The 26,641-nt window shown below is 39.8% G+C and overlaps 2 protein-coding genes across 3 annotated transcripts in view; one reads left to right on the forward strand and one right to left on the reverse strand.

Moving 5' to 3' along the window:
- On the reverse strand, nucleotides 1-19,598 carry GANC (glucosidase alpha, neutral C). The gene is made up of 24 exons (XM_072339152.1): nucleotides 19,467-19,598; nucleotides 18,473-18,535; nucleotides 17,077-17,185; nucleotides 16,009-16,136; nucleotides 15,295-15,477; nucleotides 14,184-14,229; nucleotides 13,224-13,290; nucleotides 11,790-11,886; nucleotides 11,068-11,248; nucleotides 10,087-10,240; nucleotides 9,350-9,585; nucleotides 8,842-8,968; nucleotides 8,417-8,496; nucleotides 7,892-8,035; nucleotides 7,710-7,806; nucleotides 7,269-7,370; nucleotides 6,583-6,826; nucleotides 4,926-4,990; nucleotides 4,598-4,674; nucleotides 3,666-3,740; nucleotides 3,406-3,519; nucleotides 2,741-2,853; nucleotides 1,998-2,101; nucleotides 1-1,806 (listed from the first exon to the last, which is right to left on the reverse strand). Exons 1-24 carry the CDS (start codon nucleotides 19,493-19,495, stop codon nucleotides 1,697-1,699), a joined length of 2,745 nt encoding a protein of 914 aa, XP_072195253.1. The 5' UTR covers nucleotides 19,496-19,598; the 3' UTR covers nucleotides 1-1,696.
- TMEM87A (transmembrane protein 87A) overlaps nucleotides 19,532-26,641 on the forward strand; it is a 20,529-nt gene continuing 13,419 nt past the window's right edge. For both annotated transcript variants that reach the window (XM_072339153.1, XM_072339154.1), the window contains exons 1-6: nucleotides 19,532-19,813; nucleotides 20,568-20,628; nucleotides 23,775-23,872; nucleotides 24,704-24,820; nucleotides 26,412-26,465; nucleotides 26,555-26,611. In XM_072339153.1, the coding sequence (XP_072195254.1) occupies nucleotides 19,682-19,813; nucleotides 20,568-20,628; nucleotides 23,775-23,872; nucleotides 24,704-24,820; nucleotides 26,412-26,465; nucleotides 26,555-26,611 (519 nt within the window). In that variant the 5' untranslated portion in view covers nucleotides 19,532-19,681. The remainder of the gene's footprint in view (nucleotides 19,814-20,567; nucleotides 20,629-23,774; nucleotides 23,873-24,703; nucleotides 24,821-26,411; nucleotides 26,466-26,554; nucleotides 26,612-26,641) is intronic.

Here is a 26,641-nt window from a genome sequence, read left to right on the forward strand (position 1 = left end):
CTGAGGGTCACAGCATAACATTTAATTATTTGCTTTACTCACATTCAATTCAAAGCATACTTTTAAGTAACGCTCAACAGTAAAAAGATTAGATCATGGCACATAACTCACTTTGCTGTTACTTTATTTCACTTTCAAACTTCAGAAATATTAATTAAAACATTTCATTAAAACGCCCCAGACGATAATTACACCCTGTCAGCACCACTATGTTTAAATAAAAGAAGCCATTATCAATCAAAGCTTTAGAAGCTGATAGAAAAATAGGGTCTGTCTCAAAAACAGTTTCTCTCTCTTCTTACAGATGTAAAAGATCTATTTGCTACAGTTCCACCTGGATTAACTTGTCTTCATTAAGCACAGCAGCTAGGCTGCTCGTTCCCAGCTCCTGGAGTGGAGGTTCAGAGTGTCTGCTAGAAGGGGTTGAAAAAGAGCTCTGCAGAATTAAAAAGAAGGAAGCTTAGGGTCTGGTGGGAAACAAGCTACAGTTGGTACTCAACAGTGTAGTTGTCACCATTTGCTCTCATGCTGTTATTCCCAGAAATCTGTCCTGCGGAGGACAAACAGCAGCAGGTGGGAATGACTGACCAAGCAGCGAGAGGGCTTAGTACGAAGAGTAGGGGACAAGTACAAATGTACTACTGTGTTCCCTTCAGCGGACAAAAACTGTGTCTATCCTTCTATTTTCCTGAGGATTTACTGAGGAAAATATTTCCTTACTGTATTACAAGAAATAATTTCTGCCTTTTTCATTGCCATCTACCAAGCTCAAATCTTAGCTAGGTACTAGAAGCTGATCAGGAAATTGCTAAACTAAGCGTAATGGAAGCCAGGGCTTAGCAAAAGCTCAAAGGAGGAGCAGAGTTCCACGAAAGGATGTTGCTTCACCAGGCCAAGTTTAACCAATGACGTTTAATCATTCAAAAGAGGCCAATTCTTTCCTAACAAATTAATTTTTAAAGTAGTGCTGGCAGAAAAAGGGAAGCAATGCTGTGAAAAAACATTTCCATGGGAATCTAGCTGCTACCCCAAACTGCTACCATTGCCGTAGACATCAAAAGTGAGCTATTGGAGAGACTTTTGCGCTCTCAACTGATTATCACCACTTATTCAAAGCCTGGTGACCAAATTGTTCTGCTAGCCTGTTGTTCACTTTCTTGTGCAGACTGGAGAATTCTGTAGGGTCCTGAGGACTGGAAAGAGGAAGTGTCTGTAACCATGGTGGGTGGCTTTCTGAGTTTGTTTTTTACAAGGCAGCTTTTGCAGGCAGAGCTCAGGTGATGTCTGTTAAACTGGTATGATACTGCTCAAGTTCTCTAAGCTGTGAAAGGTGGGATGTCTAAATTCTTAGATAAAACCCTATGCAAATAAGCCACAATCTCACACAATCAGTTCATGATTTTTTTGGTGTAAGTAAACACTGACCATACTCTTAAAGCCTAACTGAAGCTAGACTAGAACAAATACTCCATAGTTTTCCTCCACAGACAATCATAGCACTATTATTTTGCCAGACAGAAGAGTATCCAAGTTTAAATCAATGATTCAAAAGGAAAATTGTAAGAAATATTACTTTGGGGGTGTGTGGATGGGAAATATATTCCTTGATTTGACTGGATTCAAGTGAACACTTTCAGTCTTCGAGACTGATTTCCCCTTAACCTCTCAATGAATTATCTGAAGAAGTTGTTGTCTTTCACTTGATGCAAATCTCCCAATCACTACCAACTCTCAGGGCTAAATTTTCCAGAATCAGCACAGCAGTCTTCGTATCGTATGTGAAAACCACTTCTTTTTCTTTCCCACCTAGGAAGGAGAAGAGAACTTAGACTATATGATTCAGGAATAACCCTTCTGAAACACAGTTATATGTGAATCCCTTCCGTTTTTAATTCAGACCATCTCTGCCACTGTTGGAAAGGACTGAACACAAAACAAACAGTAGTCAAATGTGCCAAGAATAACTATATGTATGAAAATGAAAGTTGGTCCATTACCCTTGGAACAGGCTGTCACAACAGTGGGTTGTTGTCCAAGTCCCAGAAATACCACCCGCTCGACTACACACGTGGTTCGGTATTGCCCGCTCTCATCTGTGCAACTGAAACAAAGGACAATATTTTGCATGCTTTCTGTCCATCACTAGAAGTTCAGTGTTACACTAGGAAAGCACTACTTCAGTCTTACCCTAAACCAGTTTCCTTTCCTCTAGTTACCTCTCCCCTGTGAAACAAGTAGAATCTTTCTGCTCTAAAGAACTTGGATGAAAGTCAAATTTTCATCTTTGGGGGCAACCAGAATGTTACATTATTCATCTAAATGACTTTTTTTCCCCCCTGTAACTTCTAGATTTGCAAGTAATTTAGCAACGTGCTTCATTTCTATCTTTAAATTTGAAGATGTTCAGATTCGAAGCATGCTTTTCCCTGCATCAGTTCAGTAGCCTACAGCTTTGCTGCTTCTAAATGCTGTAGTGTAAAAACCAACTAACTGCTGCATATTTTTGAAACTGAAGAGTGTAATGAAATGCCTTGAAGTTCAATCTGTGCACCACACAGCCCTGGGGGCAACAGACTTCATTCGTAAAAGTTTAACAGAGGCAGTTCTAGGAATTCTTGCCAGTAGCTATTGCTATTCTGGGAGCTTCACTAATCAATATGTAAATATTTCCATGTTTACAAGACATTTCCACTGATAGTATGTATGTTGGGTGGTTTCTATCTGCCTCTGTTGTTCTTACCTGGAAGAGAGAACGTTCTTGTGAAATGTGAATTTCCGGTACAGGAACTGCTTTTTGTGGAGATACTGAAATGAATGTCCATCATCCAGGTAGAGCTCACCTACTGCACAGGCCTGTGAAACACAACAGATGGAGTCCAAGCTAACAGCATCTTCTAGTATTCAACAAAGAAACATAAAATAATGTTTCATTATATGTTATGCTTCATAGCAAAAGTTGTGGGTTTTTTTTTTTGTGCATGTGTGTGGTTTTTGTTTGTTAGCTTTTTTAGCTACTTGTATCTCCAGAAGGTTCAGGGAGTCCAGCTCTGAGAGTGCTCCAAAGACTTGGACATTCTGGTTCTGCAAGCTGATTTAGGTGCCAGGTGTCACTTCATTTGTTAGAAAGGACACTTGTGGGAACTTCTACCTACACGTCCAAGAAATCTGTGCCCTGCCAATTCTCTGCTGCTTCTTCTACTTCCAAACGACTTGTGGAGGGCTGAGAAAAGTCAGAAAAATGTTCTGCCCATGCTGTGCTCTGACAGTTCCACTCTGAGGGAACACTGGGAGGGAGAAGGGAGCCCTTGCCAGCAGAAACAGTAGAGGGCCATTGGAAGCACCTTTAGGCTTTAGGATAAACGTGGCAAAAGACAACTTTGTAAGGGAAACATTATTTCAAGGTACCTCTGTGTTCAGTGCCACGCGGAGCTCATAAGAAATGCTTGTCATCCATTCAGTGGATTTTCCAGCTGCAGTCTTAAGAGGTATCACAGTGCCCCCTCGCTGGAATATGGGAATCTGCCAAAACAAGGCCAGTGTAGAGACATTCATATAACTGATCATATAGTTTTAACTTAACAGGAAAATCTTAAGTTTTTTCTTCGCAAATCTCAGAACGGAACTTTTACTGCAAGCACATAAAGAAAACTATTCAACTAACATACATTCTCCAGTGTTACTGGGATCTTCAGAGTGCCTTGATCTTCCATTCGTTTGAATTTTCTGAAATCATACCAAACCTAGGAAAAATGAAAAAAGAATGAGCAGGAAGTACATGGCAAGATCTGTTCCCTTTGCAGAGGGTTGTTTTTCTTCATCTCTGACTCTCGTTATCCCTAACAACCTAATTCATGTGCAAGAAATTACATTTACTTTTTAAATTCAATAACCTTGGATAGTAATGAAACTTTATTCTTTCCCTGAGGCAAAAAATAAACCTATCTTTTCTACAGTTTGCAGAACATCTTGCATGTTTTAAAGCATCTGGTAGTTCAAAACAATTCTTTTTTTTTTTTTTTTTTTTTTTTTCTTTTTGGACTACAAATGTTCTGTTCCAGAATGAGTGTATTTATATTGAAGTGAAAAAATAACAAAAAAGAACTACACCTGAAACTTCCCATGCATTGCTCTTACCAACAGGTTTAACTACTTCAGGTGAGCCAGGCACTGAATTCCAACAGTGATCTTGATAAGAAAAATGTTTCTTAGCCAGTTTGGAGGGCCTCATCTATTTTTCTTCTTATATGGAAGAAAAAATGATAGTGCCCTAGGGTCCTTTAGTTCAGTAACAAAGGTCTGCAGTCTCTCACACTTCCCTTCACTGCTTCCATTTGTCTCTAGGGTTAAACCTCAATCATTCTTTCCCTTCTGAACTTTTGTTGCCAGATTCCTTCCCTTCTTCCACTTGGCTGCTGTAGCCAAGTAGTCTGTGTAGGAGTGGATCACAGCGCCATCCTGTGAAAAGGAAGGCTTAGAACGACACAGAATGGTTGGTGTAGTGGCAGTGTGTAGCAGTTATGAGATGGGGAGCTGGGAGGTTGCTGTATAAAAACATTTCCATGGGCTGAAAAGCTGAGAAGCTTTGTATCATCCTCACCTCCTTTGGCCCTGGAAGCAGAACACTCACTGCCTTGGTCTCTTTGTCTGTGACTGGATATACCAACAAAGCATTTCCTGGAGAAAAGCATAAACATGGCAATAAGTGATTGCTGTGGTGCCTGAAGCTTCATCTCATCACAGCAGCAGCAGTCTGCTCTCGTTTTGAGTGGGGGTTGTCAGCTTCCCATATTCATTTTAAGGGATTGCTCGAGCCACATCACACTCACTTGAGCATACTGTGCATTCACTTTGTACTGGCGAAAAAAAGGCATGTGAGGAGTTGATGACTGCTCAGGTGTACTGCACACCCAGCCACACAGGCTTACCTAGCATGTACTCATCTTCCACTCCAAAAGTTTCTAATTTCTCTGGGAACTCTATCCAGAGAGGCCTAAAGAAAGACAGACAATGGAATTCAGTTAGTTTATCCTCTCCCACAACCCTGCTCAAGGTCTGCTGTTTTTTTCAGGCTCCACTTTTTCCTTTTCTTAAAAGCTATTAAGAACTGAAGATAGAGCAAGTTCCTATTCCGTGCCTTAAAATACCACTTTAAGGTGCACTCCAAAATACCTATGGTTTGGCCTCCGGCAGCCTCACTTTCTTCATTGCTGCCTTCTTCTTTGCAAACTTGCACTACAGATGCCTTCCCTCTAGCAAGGCAGAGATGGATGAGCCTTTGTACCAGCAATGCTGGCACTTGATGATGTAGTCCCTGAGCAAGTCCTTTCTGCTCTGTTTTGCAGCATGTCTCCTGATCACACACTGGAAAACCTGTACTAAAAGTTCAACTTCAGCCTTTCTCAATAAAGAGAAGTGCAATAGTCATCTAGATACATAATAAATGTGTATAGTTTGTTTTGAGAGATTGTGACAGAAAGAGCTCATTTGAGTCAGAGATGGTCTGCAGCAGCTCTCTGGGGTTTCCCTACAAAGAAAGTCTGGCTCACATGTTACTTATAAACCTCTACTTGTTCACTACAGCCCTGCTGGCCATGTACTCACTGATGAAACACACTCTGAGAAAAATACCAAGCTTCCTCTCTAATTCTGTACCTGTTTCAAAAAAGACAGAAGCCTGCTGTTGTGTGTGTACAATAGGGGCTTCTACATCTACGTATATGCAGACAGTGCAGACAAATGCCCACACAATATCTGTAATGCAAACCACTGTAAACTCAAAATATTCAATCCCCTTCAAAAATACATACATATATATATATGTATTTATACATATGTATTTATACATATATATATGTATGTATTTATATTTATACATATATATATATATATATATATTTAAACTTAGATGTGTTTTATTTGCATAATAATGGGTAAAGGTAGATGTGCTGGAAAAGGATAACTCTAAGGGCAAATTCAAAGGCACAGTAATACCAGAGAAATGGATGACATTTATCTCTTGCTGAAAGGACTGCTGCATTTAATACCACTGTGACATTTTCTTATAAGTTAGATAGCAGCAGAACAGAAGCTCACTTGCTAACTTCGTTTCTGTTCTAGATTACTAGATTCTCTACTAAAAGAAAAATGCTTAAATATACTACAGAGATAAATAAGCGAGTTATAAATATGAAATAGGTTTTTATAACACCTACAATACAGCAGTAACAAGTGCTTTCATGAGCAGCAAAATGGCCATTATGTTTTTAGGCCAGCAATTTCAGAGCATGGTTTTAAGTGTGGTTTGGAATACCAGACAATGTTCTTTATTATGAGAAGTTTGGAGTCCACAGTTCTTTAAAAACATTTTTAAAGACTGTATGTGAGTTAGTGTGTCTCAGGTGTAATTTAGTAAGAATGATATTTAGTTTCCTCTGGTAAGCTTATCAAGGCTTGCAGACAGCAAAATAGAATTTAGACTTTAAACTATTTAAGTAGTCACAAATGTATGAAACAGTGATTTAAGTTCCCTCCTCTTAGTGGCTTCCTAAGGATAATCACTAGCCTCCTGACTTACGTGCTTACCTCATAACTGGTTCAGCCTCTGTGTGTGCCCGATAGAACAGTGTGTATAAGTATGGCAGGAGGACGTAGCGCTCTCTAATGGCTTCCCTGATGATCTGGGTGTTCTTCTCCCCAAAGAGCCACGGTTCTCGCCGTTTGCTCTTCATGTTAGAATGACCTCTGAAGAAGGGCTGGTAGGCTCCAGCCTGATACCAGCGAACAAGTAATTCTGGTTCTGGATCTCCAATGAACCCTCCCACATCAGCTAGATATTGCGCAGACAAATAAAAATACACATTTTTGGAAATTATTCTGAAGAATTTGAAGTTCTCCTCTAACAAGCATTCCAAGTATATAAATTCATGAATTTCACAGTGTACTTGCGGTTCTGCTGTTGGATAGCCGCTTGTCCAATTAGGAGTGGAAAAGTGAGGTAACAAATTATCCTTTAATAAAAATAGCAAGAGAGTTTTAGGAGGGTTTGCACCTCCAAAGACTGCTACAGTGATGCTACAGACCACCACCTAGAGATCTCTGTTCCAAGTCACAAACACTACAGAAAGACTAAGTGGAGAAGTGATGGTGAGAGACAGGTTTTTAGTTTCTGAACCAGATTCATCTGTGAATCTGCCTGGAAATGCACTGGATTGTTGAAGCCTGGTGGCACTAGTGGATGTATGGCGAGCAACTTCAGCCATATACCTTACCTCCACAGAATGAAATCCCTGCCATGCTGATGGTGAGAAGCATTGGAATGGAGATTTTCAGGTAACCCCACTCCGCTGTGTTGTCTCCGGTCCACACTGCCCCTGAAAATACTCAGTTTCAGGATTACATAGGAAAGTTGGGTTTACAATTCAGTTTATGCTTGTAGTTAAAAGAAAGAAAACAAGAATGGTCATGAACTACTGTTCATTGTAACCTTTTTTATAATACATGCAAGACCTTGAATTATACAACAAGGTGCACAGTGTTTTGTCACAGGATACAGATTGTTATTTGAATGTGCTTTGCCAACCTCTCCTGAGTTTCTTCATTTTAATAATTTGCATTCTTAAGACAGTTTCTGTCTTCTCTAGACTTACTATTACATGCCAAGCTGAAGAAAGTAAATCAGTAGGGAAGGCATGCAGCCAGTCCTTGCTTACCATACTTCTGTGATCCAGCAAAGAAAGATCTTGTGAGAACAAATGGTCTCTCTTTTCCAGAAGAACGTTTGATGAGTCCCTCAGCAGTTGCCATTTGCTGAAAATCAAGAATATAAAAGTTCAGAGGATGAGCTCTACAATTAAGATATTTCTAAGCCACCTTTTTAGCTCTGATACTCTACCTGGTAGAATCCATAGAGGTTGTGTAGTTCCCGATGCTCCCAGTTGTTGTAGTGCACAGCATCTTTCTGCATTGTTAGCTCTGCCCCTTTGAAAACTGATGGCTCGTTCATGTCGTTCCACACAAAGAGGATATTAGTGGACCCCTATGACAGAGTTGCAAGGTCAAGGTGATGTGACCACGAGCTACAGGAGAGCATGACTATATCACCCCTTCTGTGTTGTCATTGTAGTATACATGGGAATGCAAGGGCTGTGCTAGATGATGGGTTGCAAAAATGACTGCACTCTGTCCATCTACTATTACAGGTAAGTAAGCAGTTTCAGTGGTGGAATATGGGCATCCAGTAAATAAGTCCATGGAGAAAATCCTTGTACAGTATTTCAGCTTACCAAGATACTTTCCTGTATGTAATAATAACACAACTACAAAAGCCACCAATTTGCTTAGCCAGTAGTTTCTCTTCTTTCTTTTCCCCATTTTTAGGCTTTCTGGTACATGTAGATCAGTGTAAATAGATACACACCTTGTACGTTTTGAAGGCAAACTGATCTGCATACCATTTTCGCACTTCAGGATTGGTGAAATCCAGATAGTAAGAGGAACCTGTGGATGTAGGAGATTCCAGTTATTTAACTTATTTCAAGATCTTGTGTTATCTTTCTACCTAAATACAGTGTGCTTTAAACAATGGGCACCAGTATGCAATGGCACCACCTGCAAAGCCAACAGACACAGCACAGAAAGCTGTACAGCTGAGCCAGTTAGAACATGAGTGTACAAAGCCAAAGAAACCACAAAGAAATAATGAATAACTACAAAAATAGAAGTATTATGAGAAGTTAATTCTACTTCAGTGGCTCCCAATTCTGTAAAATATTTAGGATGAACAGATTCTAAAATGAAGAAATGGATCAGGTTAGTTTTGTTTTTGTTTTGTTTTTTTTTTACCTGGCCAACAGATGCCCTCAAAATCTTTTCCATTCCTGTCTTTCACAAAATAACCCTTTTCTTTTCCCTGTGAATACAGGGTATACATAGGATCAGCTTTAATATGTGGATCTACAATGACGACAAGCTGCCAAAATAAGAAAATGCATTATTAACATTGACCGTACTGAGTAAAACAGTAATATTTTACTTTTGATAAAAGGCATGCATAGAAACTACCAGTGATGAAAGCTCTCATTAAGTTCAGTACTGTGCTTCTTCTGTAATATGGAGCTTCAAAGGGGTCAAACCTGGCCTCATGTTCAAGGGTAGAGGACAAACTATGAAATAATACAATGGCATGAGGAGCAGGATTAAAAATAATGTCCACTGGAAGCATCACCATACTACAACACAATCTGATTTACTCTGTTATAGTTTTCCAGTATGTGAAATACTTTGGTTAAAGCTGACTGGGTAACTTTACACTGCATATGAATACTTTCTTCCTTTCTGGTATATTATATACCTTGCGTTTTTTCTTCCTGAGAAGTTCTTGCATTCTCTTGGGGTTCTGGAATTTCTTCTTGTCCCAGGTGAAATATCTCTTGCCATCTGTATGTTCTATGTCCAGCCATATCACATCATAAGGAATGTCATGTTCATCAAAACCCGCATCAACTGCCTTGATATCTTGTTCATCTTCATAATTCCACCGGCACTGATGGTAGCCCAGAGAAAAGAGGGGAGGTAGTGCTTGAGTGCCTAGGAAGAGCATATGAATGAAGCTAATACTATTAATGCTTTTCAGGATTTTATCTACAGACTATGAAAGTTAACTTAAGAGCCATGATTAATATGTAACTGTCTGCATATAGGGAATTCTGGCCTGGAATTTGTGACTAGACAACATTTTTCATATCCAAGTGCCTGAAATCTTGAAATAACAATGATTACAACAGGCTTAACAGCCAGAAGGTTGTAATGATAATGCATGACAGAGAAGGTATTTCTTGTTTGGTGACACTGAAAAATTATTCCAGTAAACAAAATAATTTTATTCTTTCTTTTTTCTTTTTTTTTTTTTTCTAATATAAAAATATTACAGATGAGTTTAACTGTAATTAATGCAAGCAACTAAACAATCATGGAATTACAGAACATCTGCAGCTGGATGGGAGCCACAATCATCAAGTTAAACTTGAGTACAACAAGTTCCTCAGAGATTCTCTGATGTAAATCTGCTGTAATGATTTGAGTTAGTACCTGTCAGTTGTGCAAACTGCTTGAAGATATCAAATGCTGTGGGTCCCATCAGCAGAAAAACATCAATGATTCCACTTTCTGACATCCAGCGCACATCAGTTAGAGGCACTGCCCTCTGCTTAGAAATATCTGCAGCAGATTCGGTGGGTATGTGCTTTAAAAGAAATCAAGGCAAAGCTGAATCATTTGCTATCAAGTTTTTGTTCACTGAAAAACCCAAGATGGAAACCAATAAAATCTTACCACTAACACATATCTGGCAGGTACTAGGAGTACACAATTCAAGTATATTATATATTGTTCACAAATCCTTTGTGTTCCATATCAGTTACATAAAATAAAGATGACAGAAAATGGATAAGGAGGGGCAAAAGAACTATAAATTTTCTGTAAATTTCTGAGTATAATCTCACAGCACATTTGCTGCAGGATCTTTAGAATCATTCGCTAACAAAGAAAACTAATAACTTTAACTATGTAATCAAGAGTTGAAATAAAGCAATATTTTTTCCACTATTTCAATTTTAAAAGAAATTTGTGCTTAAGACTTGAGTTTATCTCCTGAACTTTTTGTTTCCTGTAGGCCAACTGCATTCCACAGATATATGAGCTGGCTGAGCAGAGATGTGTCAACTCCGATAATTTAAAAATTCCATAACATTTCTCAAATCCAAAAAGAGGTCAAGGTTTGGCCCACCCTTTCACATTTCTGCTCCAACATCACATATTTCCTCTCTCCCTTCTCTTGTACACCTATTAAGTTACAAGTTCCATAAATTGCCTTTTGAAAGAAATTACCTGTTCTTTTCAGTGCTTTAATACAACAAATTCTGTAGTAGGAAGGACAGCAGAAAGAGACTGACAATTTTTCATTAGGGAGCAATAGCTAAACCTCCAACAACGTTGTCATCTCCCTGTTGGCCCTAACTTGTGGTGTTTCTTGGTGGTTCTTAAGTTCTGAGAACAGTGGGCCAATCTCACCTCAGCTACTGCCTTTGTATTAATATCCACCAGTGTTTCTGAAGAATTCAGCCAGAAGATCCCCAATGTTCTGTCAGGCTTGTGTGCTATGAGAAGTGGCACTGAACCATAAATACCTATCTTGTCATGTATCTTGTGGCCAAAGATGTCCAAATTATAAAGTCGGTACGCATCACCATCACTACAACAAACAAACAGATGTGTTTGTTAGATATAAACATCCTTCACTAGCTCTACTATAATTCAAATAAACGCAGCATGCACACTGTATTATAGTCTTTTGTTTAGCACCCAGGGCAGCCTAGAATACAGCATCTTTAGTTCTACCTTTAGTTACTGAATCAAGTAACATTACTGCTACTGAGACTACTACTCCTTTGGTCCAAGTCCTAAAATACGAATTCTGAATTCTGTCCTCCATTGAGTTGCTCCTTCTGCTTGAATGTGACTAATCATGCAGTAAAAAAAAGGCATGGAAAATTGTGGGAGAACAGAAGAGATAATTTATTAAGTTGCAGAATGTAAAGCAGAACAACTTACTCCCTATGGACAGTCCATGATTCAGCTTGCTCTATCATTGAACTAGAATACACATGATACAATACGCATATTGCATAAAATATTTAATTCAAAGTATTAAACAACAATTTATGTTGTTTGTAGTAAATTAATGAGACAGAGTTGCAATTCCCCTCTACAGTAATGCAACCTGACATTTTTACCTTGTGTTTTTGAGTAGAAGTGATTCTGTGTGTTGTGGTATTCCATAAAGATGGTCAAATCCGTGTAAAGAGAAGTCCATGCCTACAGAACTCGGACCTGTGGTAACAACATTAAAACAGAAGAGTACAGAGTTCCATTCTCAGGCTTTGCTGAAAGCAACAAAGCAGAAAAACCTAATTGTAAAAAATGAAAAAAAATAAGTAAGTTTTAACAGTTAGCTATGTCAAACTTGCTTTCAGCTTCTTTCATTATAACTTACATACTGCAGAGGTAATCTTTTCTATATTCTTCCAGTTTTTGTGTGCTTAAATAGATAAAATGAATTGCCTTAATAGAAACAAAAATCCACCAAACACAGTAACAACAGAAAAACAAACATGTAATAATGGGTAACTCCTTTATTATGTAGTAAAGCTACTTAAATTATCTCATTTTTACCCCAGCAAGGCAAACTTAGTGGCACAGAGGTACAGCAAAATGAATGTTAGAGTAGCTTGTTTTCTAATACTCTTCCCTTCAGCTTCAGCCAGATGAGTAGCATGGAGGAGAGCTGCTGCCAAATATATCATCGTGTCACATTACTCAATCCAGAGGAAATGCTGGGAGGTGACTAGAGATTGTCGAGACTGACAAGCAGTGGCTTCAGTATCAGTATTTTACCACAGGGACCTCACTCCTCCAATACTGAGGAGTACAATCATGTTGCTGGCCTAATATATCAGATACAGCATGAAGAACAAGGGTGACAGTCTCCCGCCTTTATGTGTCTCAACTGTGAAGAAGCCCTTGTCACAATAAGAAAGCTTCCCTCTGCATACTGCAGTTGCTGGGCAGTGCCATTTGCAATAGAAGGCTGTATGACAGAAATAACTAACAGACAAAGCAAGCCAAATGAGTTAATGCAGCTGCACAGGCAGAAAAAGGACATGGGTTTTCATAATCCATAATTTAAATGGCATCTGAGCTACTGACTGACAGATATTAATACCCTTCTTAATATCCCTTAAGCCTGCTCGGTATTTTCCTTTTTAGCCCTTTTTAAAGGTTCTCTGTGAAAATTATTGCTTGGCTATTGTGATTTGGTGATATGTCATGAGAATGAACAAGTGAAATCAATGTTATGTGATAGTACATTAAAAAAAAGGAAACAACAACATACAGTACAGTACATATTAGTTGGCCAGTGTCAAAATTGTATACAGCTGATGAAATGGGTCACATATCATGTGCTTCCTCCTGATCAGGAATCAAATGAATAATCTAATGAATACTTCCAGTTCTTTTGTCAAATTTGTTACCCACTGACACGATATAAGCAAGTTAAAAGGAGTGAGGAAGACACTGATAAATGTTAAGTAGCTAAACAGTAATATGAATGTACAAAGGTAAGTACAAAGCAGTAAGACTGTTTTCAGAACTATGCTGAGACTTACCATGAGCTTTGATGTCTAAGAAACCGCCAAATTTCTCTTGCCAGAGACCTAGATCCTCCTGATTATCCTGCATAAACAGAAATAACTAAGCCTGTAAGTGCAACTGCTCTCAACATGTATTAAGAAAAATGTCTTTATTCAGATGAGGTTCACATATTATTAACTAACTGTTGTTTTTTGGGGGTGTCTGTTGCTTATTTATTTATTTATTTCTTCCTTTCTTTCTTTCTCTCTCTTTTTTTTTTTTTTTTTCCCAAACAGGGCTAATACAAGTAAATGCACAATGCTATTTATATGCTGCTGCAGCAGTGTCTCCCCCAAAGCAAACACACTCTTTGGCAGAGTCCAGACTTTGGAGCAAATACGCTGAAAGCAGCACAGCTCCTCCCAGTTTTAACCAGATAGTGCAGTAAGCAGCCATCTGCTCTACAGGAGGCTAAAATTACATCATAGGCATAGCTCAGCCTTCTGAGAAAACTGGTATGTGCTGTATGTACTCTCATGACTTGGTCTTTTTCCACAAGAAATCTTACATCAGTACTAAGCATGGATGTACGTGTAGGAGTATCTTTGGACTGTTACAAAATAGGTAACAGAATAGGTACAGAAAGACATTTTAAACCCTAACTGGTGCCTCTTATTACCCTGGTAAAGCACATGAACCTCAATTCAACTATGGATTTGGAAAATATCTCTTTCTTAAATACTAGGTCCTTTCTGAATTTCACTAAGAAAAAGTTACATCAGATACATCTCATAAAGGAATAGTTGATATTGGGGCCTTTGGTCACAATCATATCTTATGTGATGTGAATGAATGGCCCAGAAAGTCCCCAGCAGTGGCTGGTGCTTAGTTTGCCTGTTGGTGACTTTTTGAGAAAAAAATCACAAATGTGATTCTATTTACTGTTACCTTTTCTACTCAATACTAATGCTGGAATTGGAGCAAGTGTGGGTTACCTTAGAGGAATCACCTGCTGCCTCCTCATTTTCTGCTGTAGGGTTTCTAGTGAAAACAAATATATGGAAATAATCAGTTTACTGTTAACATATGGAAAGATTTCCATACAACAAAATTCACATATCATTATGTATTGCCTTAAATATTATACAGATGTTTTACATGTAGGTTGGAAAAGACCTTGAAGATTTTCAAGTCCGACCACCAACCTGACCTACTAAGTCCTACCACTAAACAATGTCCCTTAATGCCTTATCTACACATCTCTCAAATACCTCTAGGGAGGGGGATTCTACCACTTTCCTGGGCAGCCTGTTCCAATGTTTGATGACCCTATGAAAAAAATCTCCCTAATATCCAATATAATCCTCCCCTGAAACAATTTGAGACTGTTTCCTTGTGTCTTGAGGTGCTGAACTATGCTGAAAACTGAGCTTATACTTGAGAACTTTAATTGGCAAATAGTTTTAATATTCAATGTCTTAAAATAACCTTAACTCCTTGCCTGAATTAAATTCATCCTTCTGGCTTTCACATTTGTTTCTACCTGTGCCAGCATTTTACTCACCCAGAAGATCCTCATGTCTTTATTCTTAATTAGGGGTTCTCTGTTAATCAAATTTTTTGAAATGATTCTTTCTATGAAAAACACACTTGCTATGCTGTTTTCGTAGCCATGTAATGTTCTGCACTGTAGCTTCTCAACCTTCCAGAACTGTGCAGTGGGACGGACCTGTAAGCTCTTGCAGCTACTTGGAACATTTTAATTCAAACAAAACTTACTTGTCTAGCTTATAAGGTGAACAAAACTTACCTAAGGAGTAAGTTTAGTCATAAATGGAGGTAAAACTAAGAACATTACACTATCATTACTCACTCTCAAGAAAGACAAGAACAAGACACCAGTTTATTAAAGAACTGGCAAATAAAAGTGGTTAGCATGAGCATATGGCTTCTGTGAGGGATAGAAACAGTTTGCATTTAATTGATTTTTAGTTTTATGGATTTCAACGCATGAGAGCTTGTATTGTAGAAATTTCAATTCCCATAGGATTGTTTACCTTCAGCTGCAGCCAAATTAGTATATGGTGGGATAAAAAGATACTGTACCTATCACAGGGAGGGGGCTGTAGGTGCTCAAAATATAACAACCCATTGGAATTCATGCTCAGAACAGTCTCGTCCTTGAACTGTAGCTCAACCTGGAAGGGGTTTGCTGTGACTCGAAGCTTGTAGTCCTCATTAACACTTGTCAACACCAAAACACCTCCCTCCTTCTGGGACATAGAGAGTCTGGCAAACAAAAAGCAACAACAGCTTTATATGAACCAGCAGCACATGAAATCCACTGTAGCTAAATAACAGTCTGAAATACAAGATGAGTAGAGACTATCTCTATACATTATAAAAACCTCGAGGCTTGTGTTGAGGTGAAGAACCCCAGAAGTTAAGTGCTGTGTTCAGGCTTCACTGCACAGTGCAGCAAGTAACTAGAGAACAACCATTAAAATTACCCATGGTTTGCATTTCTTTCATATTTGCATGTAATACATTTGGTACAAATGATGCAACATAACGAGCAGGCTACTTTTTCACTGCGTCAAATAGAGCCAAGTTTCTCATATGTATGACAAAGCTTTATCCTCTGTATCTAGCACGATTTTTTGCATGTAACCATGTACATATTTATTTTCTCTTTCTGTAGCAATATCATACTGCAGAGAAAAAACTGTACTGTTGCACAAATGAGAGAAATGGCAAAACAACTTTGCAAATAAGACCATGTAAGTTACTAAGGTGCTAAATCACCTTCCCATCACTTACTTCTGAGTGGTAGGTTCCTTTATAAGAACATCGGGAACTTCATATCTTGCTCTGAGAGGAGCTGCCTCATTAATTTTAAGCCTAAAAATATTGCCTTCTATTTCATAGATTTCAACTTGTAGAAGAACCTGGGAGCAAAAATATAGATAAACTGGAAGTGATAAAAAAATCAACTTTTCCACTCATCATCATCAGATACTTATTGTCTGGAAAAAATATCTACATGCCCGCTTTCTACTTTCTTTTCTTTACTATTACAAAGCAGATGGATTACCATCCATCTGAATTCACACCAGCAAACTCTGCTTTACTGCTTCAAAGAAACAACTCTTTTTTTTAAGCGGAGTTTTTATTTTCAAGTCACTCATGCCTAGCATTGCGTAGCTCTGCCCACAAGCAGCAAGGAAAATGGGTGGTAAGCGCTAATGTTGAAGTATGGATAATTTTACTACTGTGCTATTAACGTAAGTAGCAGGGAACTATTGAGATGGGGGCTTTTTGCAAAAGCACCAGTAACCTGTGTTCACCGGTACTCACAGTGGTACTAACACTGATGAACCACATCAGAAAGACAACTGAAGAAAACAGGTGATACTGACACACTCATCAAGATGTGAAACTTGCTATTTTACACTTCTGGGAACTGGAAAGTCACCAACTTTGTTCATACGAAATGACTCTTCTTTTTCTTTTTCTTTTTCCTCTTGTGGGGAATCTCTGCAGTCAGATTTTTCATCCTGTGGGTTCTCATCCCTCCCCTGTTTTTTCATTTTCTGAATCATTTCTCCTCCAAGACACAAGATCGGCTTAAGAATTTTGGCCTGGTGTCTTTTCCTTTCACCTAGAAGCCAATCAGCATTACTGTCTTCAATGGCATTCTTCTTGCTCTGCCTTAAGTCAACAGATGAATACTGACCAGTAAGGACATTTTTAGCCTGACACTTTGCATCATCTTTTATGCAACTACCACTGAAATCTCTCAAAACCTTCTGCAAACATTATCTGACCTACTGATGATAGTCACTCCTTGTTCTGTGAAGACCACTCTTCTTCCAGATGAGATCTCACCTTATTCTCCTCATGGATAATATGGAATTTGACATTCTTGTCACTTAATGTGACTGTATCCAACAGTGCTCGATACAAGGATTTTCCAGGATGTAGAAGTTTCTGACGTCTGTCAAGACAGAAAATTATTTTCAGTCTCCCTAATTGTTGTAGCTTCTATCACACATAGGAATGTAATAATAAAGATCTTCACTTAATGAATCATCTCTTTTTTTTTTCGGGACAATTATTATCAGGAATAAAAAGGAATATAATTCTAAGCACACACTGGTGCACATGAATGAGATGTAAAATAGAGGGATTTGGTCACCCATCACTGTCCCCTTGTTTTTTTGTTTGTTTTGTTTTTTAATAATAACAGGCTTAATTCAAGTAACCAAAATCTCATTTGCCCAGTTACGTTTCCCTTTCTCCAGGACCTCAGAAATTTCATCTGAGTAATCCATTTTTCATTTTTTTTTTCATATACCACTGCTTGGTTTCTACCTCTCCAGAGAACAGCTTCTATACATTCCTATTATATAGGAATGAAGCAACACATTTGTAAACTCCTGGATATACAGCAAGGAGAATACTTTTCAAGGGATACTCCTGGACCTACAGATATATCTTTTTTGCAAGACCCAGTGCTTGAGCTGTGGAACTAAAAGCAGGAACAGAAGGAGTGGCCAGGGACTGGATGGGCTGCAGCCAAGTTTTGACTGCACTTTTTGGTCTTTATTATGTTGTTAGGACAGAGACCCTGAAATAAAGGCTCCATCAGGTGTTTGGAGGATTCTCCTTGCTGAGTTAGGTTCTATAAATTATTTGAAGATGGGCATTTTTGAGAATTCTTTAAAGGGATGCTTTTTTTTTTTTTTTTAATCAATAAATAGACTTGGTTCCCTTGCAAACAGACATTGCACAAATGTGAGCAATCACATAAAAATTTTATTTTAATTTAAAAGTAGAGCAAACAGAAGATCTGAGGCTTGGTAATGCGTGGCAACTTCCTGTTGAGAAATGAGGGGTCTTAAAGTCAAAATGGTGATCAACTAGAGAGGGCTGATGTGAAAGGAGGAGCCCTGCTCCCACTGGCAAAATGCTATTCGGGGTTTCAGAGCATTACCTCCTGCAGAACAGAGTATTTGAAACTGTAACCAGTACAAAAGTGGCTAACTGCTGTATTACTGGGCAATCACTCTTTTTATGCAGGCAACACTGGATAGAAGACAACAGAGGTGAGATTCCACCTTTTAAAATACGTTGAATAGCACATGCTGACAGCTGAGTGGCACAGTAAGGTACATCCTCAAAGTAGCAAGCTTGCTGTGATTAAAAACTGATGTGAAACTACTTCCTATAACTTTAAGTATTAACAGTTTACAAAACCCTACGCTACAGTTCTGCTCTTTACCTGTAGAAAGCAATCTGGCTGCACTCCTTAAAGTTGCTTTTGTCCACAGCTTCATCTTGAATGCTGGAAAGAGCATATAACATTGAAATGTGACACATCAGTTGACGGGTGTCCTCAAGAGCAGTGAGGATTAAGCAGAGCTCAGACAACTGTGACATAAAGCATGCTGGACTTTGAACTGCTGTGTTTGGATATGGGAAGCATTTTTGCTCGTTTAGTTCAGTGCTATACCACTTCCTTTTAAACTTGAGTAATTCTGGCAAACAATTGAATCTGTGAGTAACAGAGCTGAATTTTCACACAAGTGAATTCTTAGGGCTTTTCTTTCTTTTTTTTTGGCCAGTTTTGTATCTACTGTAGCCCTTATAGTTGAACAAGTTCCAGTACTAAGAATGGAGAATCAGACATGACTGGCAGAAAAGCAGAAAAGCTGCACCCCTTTTCTCTCTGCAGAGGGCCCGGTGAGGGAGGAGGCTGCAGATGGCTCTGCATTACTTCCAGAGAACTTCCAGGCCGCTTAGAAAGTAGATAATAGTTGGCTTGCCTGAAATAACGGACTGTCATCAGAGCGTTTCCCCTGGTATACTGAGTTCAGCCTCACACGGAAGAGCGTAAGGCTTTAGTGTCAACAAATGTAGAGCTGGAGCTCATAAAATACTTACTGATGATATACGTACACCATTAAAAAAACACAGATGGCAGCCATGACGACTTGGTCACAAGCGAACTAAGCTTTAACATACCCGGGTCACTGCACAGACCTCACGGTGACCACCCATGCCAGCAATGCAGCCCTCCCTCCTGCTGCACGCGTCCTCCATGCGCCCGGGGGAAGCACCGGTCCGGCGGCCGCAGGCCTGCCCCCACTCCTGCCGCCTCCGGGCCGTCCTTGGGGCCGGGCCCGCCGCCGCTATCCACCCCGGTGCGCAGCCGGCCCGGCACGGCAGGGAGCGTGGGGAGGCCGGGCCGAGGAGCCGTTACCAGGCGGCGTTACCTGGCTTCCCCCTGCGCGGCCGCCTCCATCGCGGCGCCGTGCGGGGCCGGGCCTTCCCGCGGCAGCGCTGAGCTGCAATCTGTCACCGAGCGAACCGCCGGGCAGCGGGCCGGGAGCCGGGCCCAGCCGAGCAGCGGCTCCGCCCCCGCTGCCCCACGGAGCTGCGTCGCCCGCGGGGAGCGGAAGAGGCGCGGCCACGGCCTCTGTGCGGCGGGATGGCGGCGGTGCCGCGGTGCGGGGGGTGGCGGCGGCCGGGGATCGTCCCGCTGAGGCTGTTGGCGTTGCTGGCGTTGGCGGGCGCGGCGGGCGCAGGGCAGCTCTCCAAATGGCGGGTCCCGGTCCCCATGGTGAGTGCGACGGCAGGCCGCCTGCGGGGACCGGAGGCCGCGGGTGCGCTGCTCGCGCGTCGGGGAACGTGGCGTTCCCACCCGTAGCCCCGCGCTCCGCTGGGGTCCTTCTGCCCTGATTCAGTCCCGGTCGGCGGCGGCCGCAAGGTAGAGGGAGGCGGCTGCGTAGGCGGCCCGGACAGAGCGGCTCCGTGAGGCTCGAGGGGCCCGGACTGGGGGCAGCGGCCCTGCGGCGCAGCTGGGGCCTGGCGTGGGGAGAGCCGGGCCCGGCGGGAATGAGCGGGAGACGAAAGGTTTTCCGTGTTTCTTTGCTTCTCTGTGTGAAACTGCATGGGAAAAACTGCCTTAAACTCAGTTTGTCGGACCGTAGAAGGGAGTAATGCGTGTTTCCTGTGAGAATGGGAGCAAAATTACAAGAGTTGGGATGAATGCCCCTGTTGATTTTAAGCGTGAAAGTTTCCGTGGTTGGATAAGGTCCAGACCTTCTTATCGGCAAGAAATTGCAAATTGATATAATAAACAGTCTTGAAATTGATTGAGTTTTGCAGAACGGCAACAGAAAAGTCTCTCAAGCCATCTTTGAGAGCAGATCGAGGGGGTGGTGAAGCATGACTTGAAAATCCAGTACAACTGGCTTCTGGTTGTCATTCACTTCCATTTCAGTATTGATTTAAAACTCAGAGTAGAAAACAATGTGGAAACTGGCTGACATGAAGCCCTCTGATTTTTTTTTCATCTCCTTTTGCCTTTCCAGGGGAAGAAGTTCTTTAACTTTGGGAAGATTCTCTTCAGCAACACCACCATCTTCCTAAGATGTAAGTGGTCCTGAGTTCTTATGCTGCACATGCTCTCACTCTGCTGTTTCACATAGCCTCTACTTCACATTTTGGGACCAAAAGACCGTGAAGCATTTAATGGCACTGGCTGAAATGACAGCTTGTTTCCTGTCACTGGGGGAAAGCTGCAGCTCTGGTCTGATTGATTTTGAGAACCGTGTTGAAGCTGTTGAAGATGTGGTCTGTTTTAGCTACAGCAGAAGTGGATGGTTCTGTTCAGGCAAGGCAGTGGAAAGGGTGAGATGGGCAATGAGCGTACCATTTCATTTCAGGTAGAAGGTAATGAGGTGTGTGATGTGCTTAGCTTTGCAGTGAAGTGTGCAAAATGGCTCCAGTTAGAGAGGGTTTGAGCCTTGACTGGGTGAGGGGCTGTTTATATTGCAGAATCACTGATGGGTGACTGTTGCCTGTACTTTGAGGTTTTAGGGGAGACCTAAAACTCTGGAACAGATATGAGGGTGAAATTAAACACTGAGATAGAGCTTTCCTGAGAGCTGTTTTATCTTCCTGGTCACAGTGTATGAGTGAGCTACAGAGAAAATACCTTTGCAACCTTCATGTTTGTTCTTTGAATTGTTCCATCCAGGGCTTTGGACTACATAGATCAGTGCCCTAAGGAGTTTCTATCAAAAAGCCTTGATCTGTAAGCACAAAGGCAGTGCTGAGATGGAAACTAGATGATGTAGGTGACTTGTGGAAGTGGTTAACTTTGCAAGGGTGACATCTTCACCATACACTTCTAAGGGGTTATTTGCACCACTTCTTAGTGATGAGAGGGTGAAGCTCTCCACCTGCTGACTGAGTGGTTATACAGATACATTGTCTGAGACTGACTTTGCACGTTTGTATTAAACGAGGAAATGTCACTTCAGAAACAATCAGTGGAATCTGTGCCTTTGTCACTCCGAGACTTACAACTTCACTCCTTTCATAACTGAGAAAATTGAGGTGGTGAAACTGTTAACTGGCGATTCTTGATTAAATTGCGTTTTTCTTTGTACATTTAGTACTTACTGTAGGGTTTAGAACTAGAACTATACTGATACTGCATGTAAGGTTTAGGTTCCCACAACAAAGTGTGTGGTAAGTCTAGTCATGAGGTAAGCGGCTGAAATAACCAGAAACTAAGAAACTGAGAAAAAAGAATTCGTTACAAGTCAGATTAGTGGCAGAACTGGCAGTAAGAATTTAACCTTCTGGCTCCTGATGTAAGCTGCAACTATCATGTGCTGTCAGCCTTTGAACAGGAGTAAAACTTGAGTGTTCTCTGGTGAAGACATCTATTTTACATACCATGTGTTTAAAAGATTCACATTAACTTAGATTAGCTCCTGTATTTCCTCTTGCCTTTTCTCTTTCCCTCTGGGTTGTTTCTTTTGTTTTTTGTGGTGTATTCTGTGTGGTGGTATCTAATACTTTCTTTGCTTTTTACTTCTAACTGGGAAAACTGCCGCAGTTGTATAGCATTGTCTGTAATGAATTTATTTTATCTGTTAGTTCTCTTAAGTTGATTTCTGGAGACATCTGGTTTCCTGTCTAGTATCATACGGGAAATCCCGCTTCATCTATAAATGAATATAAAGAGTTCATTAGAGTTAAATGTTGCAGGTTTTGCTTGAAGGCAGAGGAACTTTGATTTCCTTGTTGCTGAATTCAGTAAATGCCACGGTTGCCTCTTCTGTTCTGTAAGAGTATTTCCTTTATAGCATTCCTGTGGTGATTTCTTAGATTGGTGCACTATTCTGGTCGTGTTCTGTTTTGCTTTTAGTTGGCATTGCTGCCGAATGCAGATCTTCAGAAGTTTTTAATAGGTGGAAAAGACATTCAAAATATCTTAGAAATAATTTTCTTTGTTTGTAGCACAGTTCCAAGGTATTCCTCATATGGTCAGTTGTATCAGTAAGGTGTCTGTCTCTTGAGAACTTGTTATATGCCCACTCCATTGTGTTTGTAGCTTTTTAGTTTCTCTGTTTTGCCATCTGCAGCATCTCTCTAGGGCTGTGAGCAGAATGTACGCCTTGTTTTCATGCATTCATGCATACCAGAACGTGTCATAAGGAAACTTATTTTTTAGTGATTGCATTCCTTTTTTTTTTCTTTTAGTTTTTTTTCCTCTCTGTCTCCAGCATTAGTAACCAGCTGTTTGTAGCTCTGCATAGGCTCGGTTTAGTAGTCATGTGGCTTAAAGCTTGGTTAGACAGGATTCCTTGGCTGGGTCTCTTAGTTTCTTTTCTTCCCCCCCCCCCCCATCCACTGTAGGCAGCAGAGGAAACATTTACTGAAAGTTCTGCATCTGTAACAAATTTGTGGATCTGTAGTCTGAGATAATGTTCATTGTGAAATTGTGGTGACAGCTCTAGAAGAAACGTGCTGTCATTTATTTCACTTATTTTGTTTCGGTACCTGCTGGCTGGCAAAACCCAATTATAATCATTTATATGGCTTCCGAAACTGAGTAATCACTGCTGGTTTTGCATACATGTGCAGTTTGCCTTCTGAGTGTCAATTTTTCTTCACCAGGATTTAATTTGGCAATGAGATTTGAGAAACAAGAATGATTATGAAATCTTTTTTGATTAAATAAAGTATTACTTTTTGTTGGTCGTGTGTTTTTCCTAAAGGAAAAACAGTGACAGTGTGGGGATGGTTGTTGAGTTGTGGAGCTTTACCTCTTTATCTATTGTATAGGTGATAATATTAGTGTGTTTTAGTATTGGTATATTAAAATTACCTATGCAGATTGCTCGTTGTATTAGCCTGCTGTATACTGACATATAGAATCATGCATATATCTTAGAAAGGGAAATAATTTCATATAGTGCAATCATTTGGAGTCACTGCTGTCGTCTTGTTTGCTTTTTGTCATTGCTGACACATTCCTAGTTGTCTTAAGACCAAAAAAATTCCAAATGATCTTCAGCTCTTTAATGGAATTAATGTAATTTCACATTTGAAGTCTGTTTCTTGTATGCTTTTGTTTTTTTCACTGAGCAGTAGTGGATTATTTGAGAATAATGTTCTTCTGTTGATTTACTTTTTGTCTTTAAACTCAATTACTGTAGTTTGGTGCAGAATGGAAGGAGATTTATGTAGGAAAGATACCTAATATGTTGTTGTCTTTTTAGTTGAAGGTGATGAGAAGTCTTGTGATCCCTCCCAAGTTTACAATGTTACATGGTATTTAAGATATTCTGATTGCTACAATGAAGTCTTCAACTTTGGGGTAAGAACTATATATGGAAAACATGGGCTATGTTTTTTTTAGGTATAGGGGTGGGAGGATTGGAGATTGCTTATTTACATCTTCCTTGCTCTGTTGGACTAAAAGAGAACCAACTTCTGTGTCAGTGAGAAGATGACAGAGAAATGAATCTTCAGCTTTTGGGTATTTACCTTTTTTGGGTAAAGTGGGTGTATTTGTCAGAATTCTTTGAAACCCAGAAGTTGAAATAAGTGTATCAACTCTAAACTGAAGCGTTTGAGTTTGTCAAATGAGAATATTATTTACAAAAGTGCTTAATGACAGCCAGTAGGAAAAAATATTTTCATGTTTAGTCTTAATCCTGTTCTATTCACATGTATGGTATAGAAAGTAGGAGTGATTTATATGAAATGCGTAGTGTGTGTTTCAGGTGTGGTAGAACACAGCTGTGTTTTATACTGTTTGTAATGTGTTAATTGTGACAGTTGTAACTACTAGCCTAGCACAGTACTGAGGTACTTAATCTCTTCATAATAATGTGGAGTTTATTCATATCATATAGACTTAAATTTGTGCTGGTTGCTTTACCTCCACTGCAGGAGTAGATTTTTATATATATATATATATTTAATATTAATTCATACTCAGACCGCACGTGTATGTGTGTCTATCAATATCCTTTTTGGAGGGAAAAGAGTCCTATATGGCCTTGGTGGCTTCTGGCCTATTAAACTCTGTTCAAGAGTTTATTTACAGGGAAGTTTTGTTGCTTTCCATGTCTTGCAGCTGCCTACTCAGATGAAACATTTGATATAATGAATGCTAATTTAAATTCTCATTTCTGTTTGGCAGGAAGAACAGGCAGAAAGTTATTTTGGGACGACATCTGAAGAGCATCCGGGTTGGTCAGGATACTACGCCACATCTTCTCTTCTCTTTCCAAATTGCTCCAAACTGTTCAAGCCCCAGGTATGGGCAGAAATTTTAGTTTGCCCTATTCCCACATATAACAGACAGATGACATTAGATCCTGTTAAATGAGGATCACTCACATGAGGATTGCTGTAGGTTGGGGAGTACTTTTGTCTGTTTATGACAACCAAACTGCAGCGATGACTTCTTAATTTTTGCTTTACTTTTGACTTGCTGTTCAACTTCTGGCCCACTTTGAAAAACAAAATATCCACACTTTAAAGTTGGGTGCTTCTTTTTGCTTGTGGTTATGTGTTCTGTATTTTGTTTAGCACTAAGAGCTGAGTTGCAGAAGTCTACTGCTTGATGAGTAACCATGTGCATCTCTTGCAATAGAATGAATCTCCTGCTGAATTTGGCTCAGTGAAGGACTGGGATAATTGGTCAAAAGGGGGGGGGGGGGGGGAAAGAGCAAAATGGTGGTTGAAACAAATGTAATGGGGAAAACATGAAAGACAATGCCATGTAACTTTGTGAAGAAATGTTTAAACAAAGGCTCTGTGCCAGCTGTATAACACCAGAAGCTGTGCAATCTCATTAATGGTAGTGTCAATGTAACAGTCTGTTTTTTTTTTATGGTGTACTTAAGAATTCAAAGCAAACTGTGTGGTGTTGTGTCTTTATTGAACCACTCCTGATTTAGACAAGAGGGTGTGAACAGAAAATACTGGGAGTTGTCTCCCAGCTATTGAACTAGTTTTTTGCCTTTCCTAAGGAAAGGCTTGCCTAAAGGTTACTTGAAAATGTTCTTTAATGATCTGTTTTGGACACTCCTAAATCCTTTGACATGTGAAGATGACTTGAAAGGAGTTTTTTAATATATGCGTATATACTGCCTGGTTTTTAAGTTTATTAATATTAGAAATGTTTGTTCTATTTTTCCATGGTTTTATAGAAAAGCTGTTGAGGGCTTATCTATGTAATATGAACTGAGGCATCTTAAGTGAATGTTGATGAAGCTGGGAATTTTAAAAACTTTAAGTGACTTTTCCTCCCATTCCTTTGCAAAGTCTACTGAAATTTTAACAGAAGTTATTCTTCCCAGGTATTCATTTTTGAACTTTGACATAAATGTCTCCTTTTTGGTTATTTAGCTTTATTTCTTGTGATATGGGGTAGTTTCACAAGGTTTCGAGTTCAAGAGAGTTGGCAGATTCTGGATTCCCATCTGCAGGATAGGCATACATTTGTGTGGGGGCTTTTTTAGCACGTACCAAGGCAGAAATCCCAAAATCTTGTTTCTCTACTTGCAAGTGCCATTTAGTAATGGAGGTAGCTAACAGATGCATATTTGGGAAGTAGCGTTAATTTCACTGCTGTCGTGTCCATGGATCCAGCTCTAAAAATACAGACCTGTTGTATGATAGGGGAGGGAGAGTAGCAATTCTCAAGGGACAAAATAGTAACCCAAGTATTCAAAATTCCCTCCAGATATGGACATTTGTTTGATTTAATTAAAGAAATGAAAACTCTCCAATGCCGCTTCTGTTTCAGATAATTCTTCCTCAAAATCAGGTTTACTGTTCTGGCAATGATGTCATGTTAACTCACAGTACCTATAAATGCTGTATTTTTTTTTATCTTACAGAATTTCTATAAAGAATTTGTTCATCCAGAGCCTCTCTCACCTGAGAAACAAGAGGTATGTTTTTCCCTTTTAATGGAAGTGCATAGTAGTGAAAGAAAGAGCTTTGATATCCTGACTTATCCATTTTCTGTTTTTCTCTTAAGGGCATGAAAGATAAGAAAGAGAGTGGAGGAAATCACACAATGGTGGCAGATAAAACTGTATGTGTTTCAAGTTCAAATGCAATTTGG

Source organism: Excalfactoria chinensis, chromosome 5 (assembly GCF_039878825.1).
Source record: "Excalfactoria chinensis isolate bCotChi1 chromosome 5, bCotChi1.hap2, whole genome shotgun sequence".
Classification (NCBI taxonomy): domain Eukaryota; kingdom Metazoa; phylum Chordata; class Aves; order Galliformes; family Phasianidae; genus Excalfactoria; species Excalfactoria chinensis.

Coding starts and splice junctions, on each gene's coding strand:
- GANC (XM_072339152.1), bottom strand. CDS start 19,495: ATGGAGGCGGCCGCGCAGGGGGAAGCCAG. Junction 8,969..9,349: donor TCAGGAAGAAAAAACGCAAG/GTATATAATATA, acceptor TTATTTTGGCAG/CTTGTCGTCATTGTAGATCC. Junction 4,675..4,925: donor GGAAGATGAGTACATGCTAG/GTAAGCCTGTGT, acceptor GCTTTTCTCCAG/GAAATGCTTTGTTGGTATAT.